Source organism: Episyrphus balteatus, chromosome 3 (assembly GCF_945859705.1).
Source record: "Episyrphus balteatus chromosome 3, idEpiBalt1.1, whole genome shotgun sequence".
Lineage (NCBI taxonomy): Eukaryota > Metazoa > Arthropoda > Insecta > Diptera > Syrphidae > Episyrphus > Episyrphus balteatus.
The window spans coordinates 33,908,188-33,914,356 of NC_079136.1; the positions used below are offsets into that span (position 1 = coordinate 33,908,188).

Sequence of the window (6,169 nt, forward strand, 5' to 3'; positions counted from 1 at the left end):
ACTGAGAAATATAAAAAGAAAAATTGTTACACATTATTATTTCTTTGTCAGTTTTTCACTGCCATGCGCGTATAAAGCTCTCTGTAGCAAAGGAAACTGTGCAGGATGATCAACCAGTCAGAAAATAAATTTAAAAAAAAATTGGAAATAAAAAGTTGTACCTAACGTTTAAGAGCAGTCTTATTGCAACCATTTTATCTTTGACCAGTTTGTTCGGTTCAATCTTATCATACATTTATTCCGCTTCTTTTATTAATCCAAGCTCGCTCTGTTTACTTAATCATTAGTAAAGTTACATAAGTAAATTACTTGGATCCCGGCCGAACAGCTCCTACTTTGATTTTTTTTTGTCAGAACTTCGATAATTAAAAATATTTTAACCTCTATTGGTTAAAATCTGCCTCTACTGCCACATTTTTTATTATAAAATTAAGATTTCATTTCATAAAATAATTGATATCAAAAGATCATCAAAATTATATACAGTTGTGTTCAAAATAATAGTAGTGCCTGCAACAAAATAACACTTGTTATATTTACGGTGCTTCTATGGTTAAAAATTTAATTTCTTTGATGTCAAAGTTTGTAACGGTCAATTACTAATAAATGTATCGTAATTTTAAAGTGGAAAAGAAGGTGCCAAATAATTTTTCAATGATTTTTGGTTGTTCTTTCGAATTTGACCTGTTCAAAATAATAGTAGTTAAAGTTATTTTTTAAGAATTTAAAAGCGCTTTATAACTTAGAATATTTATTTTTGGTTTAAAAGTAAGTACTCATATAATTTGAATAATTTTTCAACAAAAAACGATTTGTTTCGGTTTTAATCTATTTAAAGTTCGAAGAGCAAAACACTGCAGTTCGGATAACGGAAACTTATACGAAAGCTGCTTGAAGAAGGGAAAACCTACTTGGAAATTCAAGTTTATATTAGGATGCTCCCCTACAATGGTAGCCAATGCAATAAAGTCAACGAAAAACCCGAAACGCGCGGTAGAAGAAGAAAAAAGACCGCCGTAGATGACAGGAGTAATGTCCAGACGAGCAAAGTTGAGCTTTCTGCATCGTTGTTTCACATCCAGAAGGCTTTAAGCCTGGATTACAGTGCAGTGAAAATTCGGAGGCGAATGTTAGACACTAATTTGTACGCTTGAAGTCCACGAAAAGTTCCGCTGTTAACAAAGAAATATGTTTAAATTCTTAAATTTTCGACCCTCCATGTTTAACTGTTTCCGTCGTATACTTTGGAACATATTCCGTATTGGGTGGACGTCGGACTTATTCTGGAGATCCAGTACCACCAAAGGGGACAAATATGCTCTCATCAATAAACAATATGTTACGCCATTACTTTGCTGGCCAGTTTATGTGGTCTTTTACAAACTGGATACGCTTTTTAACATGTTTCGCTGAACTTTTCGTGGACTTCAAGCGTACAAATTAGTGTTTAACATTCGCCTCCGAATTTTCACTGCACTGTAATCCAGGCTTAAAGCCTTCTGGATGTGAAACAACGATGCAGAAGGCTCAACTTTGCTCGTCTGGACATTACTCCTGTCATCTACGGCGGTCTTTTTTCTTCTTCTACCGCGCGTTTCGGGTTTTTCGTTGACTTTATTGCATTGGCTACCATTGTAGGGGAGCATCCTAATATAAACTTGAATTTCCAAGTAGGTTTTCCCTTCTTCAAGCAGCTTTCGTATAAGTTTCCGTTATCCGAACTGCAGTGTTTTGCTCTTCGAACTTTAAATAGATTAAAACCGAAACAAATCGTTTTTTGTTGAAAAATTATTCAAATTATATGAGTACTTACTTTTAAACCAAAAATAAATATTCTAAGTTATAAAGCGCTTTTAAATTCTTAAAAAATAACTTTAACTACTATTATTTTGAACAGGTCAAATTCGAAAGAACAACCAAAAATCATTGAAAAATTATTTGGCACCTTCTTTTCCACTTTAAAATTACGATACATTTATTAGTAATTGACCGTTACAAACTTTGACATCAAAGAAATTAAATTTTTAACCATAGAAGCACCGTAAATATAACAAATGTTATTTTGTTGCAGGCACTACTATTATTTTGAACACAGCTGTACATATTTAAGGAAAAAAAATTATGGGAATTAAGGAATTTTTTATCGTTTAATGCTTCTGCACTATACAGGGTGTCCCAAAAGTCAACGTCGAAACGAAAACGGTAGATAGGGCAGGTGGTGACAGTTATCAGAAAAATAATTTTAAAAAATCGCAGCCATATATTTTGTGAGTTAATGGGCATTCAAACAAAAATAAAAAAATGGTCACCCTGTGACGGTTTTTCATGTGCCATGACTACAAATCTTAATTTTTCTCATTTTTTTTCTTTTGTTACGGAACCTTGAATAACACTGCTTCCAAATACATTCAAAAATTTTAACTCAGCTGCATCAGTTTTAAAGTAAATATAACTTTTTTGCCCAACTAAGTACATACATAATGTACTAAAAAAATTTACATGACTCTAATTCAATGAACCGTAGTGTAAAAAAATGCACTACGATTTTTCAGCAAGTTACCATTAAAGTTAGTGTGATCAATTGTCTTTTCAAAATGGTATAACTTTGTTGAGAATATTCCATAAATAACCGAGATAAAATTTTTTTTCTTACGAAATCCGACTTTTTTATTAGATAATTTTTCCATATTATTTAAGTTTTTGTAAGTGCTAGTGTTGTTTATTTCAGCGCTAGTGTTGTTCTACTCATTTAAACAAAAGAGTTGAGTAGCGAACTTTATTTTTTTTTTTAAACTTTTTTCATTTTTTTTAACGATAATATCTTGCGGGCTCATTTGTTAATACGGGACTTTATAGGCCTTAAGATGACAGAATATTTTGGCTGTTCTAACCAAAATTCGAGTGGTGTATTTTATCTATATAAGTTTGGCAGGGATTTTATTTTTCAGCCGGGACTTTAGACGGTATAATTTTTCTGATTTTGGTGTTGGAGGCTTAACCTAGGTGTCAGACGTCCAAATTTTATCTAGCCTCTTAACTGTTTTTGCTTTCGGAGGTAAAACCACTTATAAAAAATTATTTATTTAAAGTTAAAACTGGGTTTTTTTTTCAAAGAGAAGATGAAATTCACGATAAAAACGTAACGAAAAAAACTATCTTAAAAGTACCTACTTGAAAAGTTTTATTTACCATATATTACTCAATACAAATATTTAAGTTAAAAGGACGTTTTGTTTTGGATAAACTGAAAATCTATGATGCTCGTTTGTGATGAAAATCATGATGTAATTATTCTATTAATTATATTTTTGGATGAAAGGTGGAGTGGTAATAAAATATTACTGGCAAAAACCAGTTACAAAAATGGTATAATGGTTTTTTGCATGTCATTTTCCCCTAGAATCAATAAAAAAGGAGTTTGTTTAACTTGGAAAAAAACAAAACACATATATTAAGATGTTGCTAACAAATAAAGATTTTTCAAAAAAAAAATTATAATTATAAATAAAATGCATCACTGGGACACGTACTGGTTTGTGAAAGTATTAGTACTAATTTGCTGACTACTAATTTTGTCTTTAAAATAGGTACTATTTAATTTCAGTCGATATCAAAATTTATTAAATGCGACTGAAGTATTTATAAATGATATTGACATATTCTAAGCAGCATTCACTATAAGATAAGAAACGTGCGCATTAATACGAACAGAAACCCAATTCATTCAGTCTTTTCCTTTAACCTATCAATCCACATGCCTGTATCCCTATAGCAACGGTCAAAAGACATGTCCACAACAACGGTTGTCACAACATTACCACTTTAAAATTACTCAAGTTCTTGTTTTTAACACAAACTAATTTTTTCTCAAAATAATAAATACTAATTTAATATAACTAAATGGAGGAATATACACCGAGTCGTTACAAAATACAAGAAAAAATCGGCGAAGGTGTTCATGGTTATGTTTTCAAAGCAATTGATTTGCATGCAAACAATATTGTTGCAATCAAAAAAGTTGCATTAAAGAATAAATTTGGAAATGTATCCTTGAATACTTTGAGGGAAATAAAAGTTTTACAAATGTGTAAACATGACTATGTAAGGAATTCCTTTTGATAACGGAATTTAATTAAACCATTAAACTTATCAATTTAACAAATAGATTCTATCCTTGAATGATATATTCCCTGATTTGATTGGTTTGTCATTAGTATTGGATTTTATGCCAGAAACTTTGTACAGTAAGCTAAAGAATGATCTGAATCCTTTGAGTCGACAACAGGTTAGAAAGTTTTCAATGATGATGTTGAAAGGAATAGAGTACTTGCATGGAATGGGTGTTATGCATAGGGTGAGTTTTTTTTTTAGAAGAACTTTGAAAGGATTTGATTAATTGTGTTTATTTCAGGATATAAAACCTGCGAATCTACTTATAAGCGAAAATGAGATATTAAAAATAGCTGACTTTGGATTAGCACGCTTATACTTTCCTGACGATGAAAATAAACTTTACTCTCCACAAGTCTCCACTAGATGGTATCGAGCTCCTGAGATACTATGGGGGAGTCAAAAATATGGGCCAGCTGTTGATATGTGGGCAGCTGGATGTGTAATTGCTGAAATGCTGAGAGGTGTTCCACTTTTTGCGGTAACACATTGTTGAAATACAAAAATACACTTGGGGAGATTTATTTTTAATAAGCAATATTTTAGGGCACAACTGATATTGAGCAATTAGCTCTTGTAATACGAACACTTGGAACTCCTCGACAAAGTGAATGGCCAGAGCTGCAAACGCTACCTGATTTCAACAAAATAAGGTAGTTTGCAGAATGGAACTAGCTGGAAAATGCAGTTTTTATTTAGAAATGGTTCTTTTTTTTAGATTTCCAAATGCTGTAGGAATTCATTGGGACAATTTGTTTCCTAGTTGTACAAGAAGTATTGAAGTGAATCTTGTATCAAATCTAGTAATTTACAATCCTAGAAGTAGACTTACAGCTTCTGAGGTAAAAAAAGTTTTTATTAAATAATAAATAAATATTTATTAATTTGCATTTTTACAGGCAGTACGTCATGACTATTTTTGCTGAAATTATATATAAGGTAAAGGAAATTATAACATACTGTCCCAAAGCACAAAATAAAAGTTGAAGACTTTTTCTAATGCATTTGTTTTTTATTATTTTGTACCCATTTTATTCACCCCGCTAGTGCTTTGTATATAAAATCGGTACTATCATGAAGAGAGATATTTTAGTTTGTTCGTTAGCTGAATGGTCGCCAGGGCGCTTAGATCGATTTCAATAATGGGAGTAATAGAGAGATAAGATATACATTTCTGTTTGAAATTTGACATATTTTTTATTTTTAGTTCGTTTGTTAGCTAACCATTTGTTTTTCTCCATGATAGTACTATAGATTTTATATACAAAGTGCTAGTGTCAAAATTTAACCAAAACTCAAGATTTAACCAACATTTAAACGCAATTCGGACACGGCTATGATTTAAAAAAAAATTGTATTTAAAAAATTTTTATTCAGCGCGTAAAAATACATGTCGGAAGGAAGGTCTGGTCCAAAGTTCATGTATTTCGACCCTCCGAACCCGACTTTGAAGTCAGTTGGGTCCGATCACCCTCCAATTTGGATCAAATGCAAAAAAGGAAAAATCCGGATTCGGCGGCTGCAAATACGGGTCTGGTCCAAATTACATGCCACTTTTTATTTTGTATGCCGGTGTATCTATTGTGTGCGGAAAAATGACATTTCAGTTTTTTTTGCTTTTGTTGTTCATTTTGTCATTGCATGCCTTTCTGAGATGTGTGTTTGCACATCAGTTTACATAATAAGGTTTAGCTGGATCGCCCACTAAGTTGATCAACACGTTCAACATGCGTTCCAAATCTGTTCAGAATAACAGTTAAACATTTCCAAATATAACTGATGCATAGGACATAACAATTGAAGCAGCTTGGAACTATTCATTTTGTTGATTTGGCTCGTATGTTCAACGTGTTGATCAACCTAGTGTGGATCCAGCTTAATATCTTCCGAACGTTGTCAAAATTTGTTTGTCAAAAATGGGCACCAATCTGTCAGATCGGCCTTTAATTTTTATATTTCAATCGTAGTCAAGAGGAAAATAGTTTTTGTTTTAATTTAG

General features: G+C 31.9%; 1 protein-coding gene across 1 annotated transcript; it reads left to right on the plus strand.

Annotated features, from left to right (window-relative positions):
- The first annotated feature begins 3,766 nt into the window (after positions 1–3,766).
- LOC129917009 (cyclin-dependent kinase 20) lies at positions 3,767–5,143 on the plus strand. Its single transcript, XM_055997308.1, has 6 exons — positions 3,767–4,101; positions 4,166–4,354; positions 4,412–4,651; positions 4,717–4,823; positions 4,889–5,012; positions 5,070–5,143. The coding sequence occupies exons 1-6, from the start codon at positions 3,901–3,903 to the stop codon at positions 5,094–5,096; spliced, it is 888 nt and encodes a 295-aa protein (XP_055853283.1). The 5' UTR covers positions 3,767–3,900; the 3' UTR covers positions 5,097–5,143.
- Positions 5,144–6,169: the final 1,026 nt, after the last annotated feature.

What these genes read in the sequence shown, in the direction of transcription:
- LOC129917009 (XM_055997308.1), top strand. Translation starts at nt 3,901, where the DNA reads ATGGAGGAATATACACCGAGTCGTTACAAAATACAAGAAAAAATCGGC. An exon ending in GAATGGGTGTTATGCATAGG is followed by an intron (nt 4,355 to 4,411) that starts GTGAGTTTTTTT and finishes TGTTTATTTCAG; the next exon opens with GATATAAAACCTGCGAATCT. An exon ending in GTAGACTTACAGCTTCTGAG is followed by an intron (nt 5,013 to 5,069) that starts GTAAAAAAAGTT and finishes GCATTTTTACAG; the next exon opens with GCAGTACGTCATGACTATTT.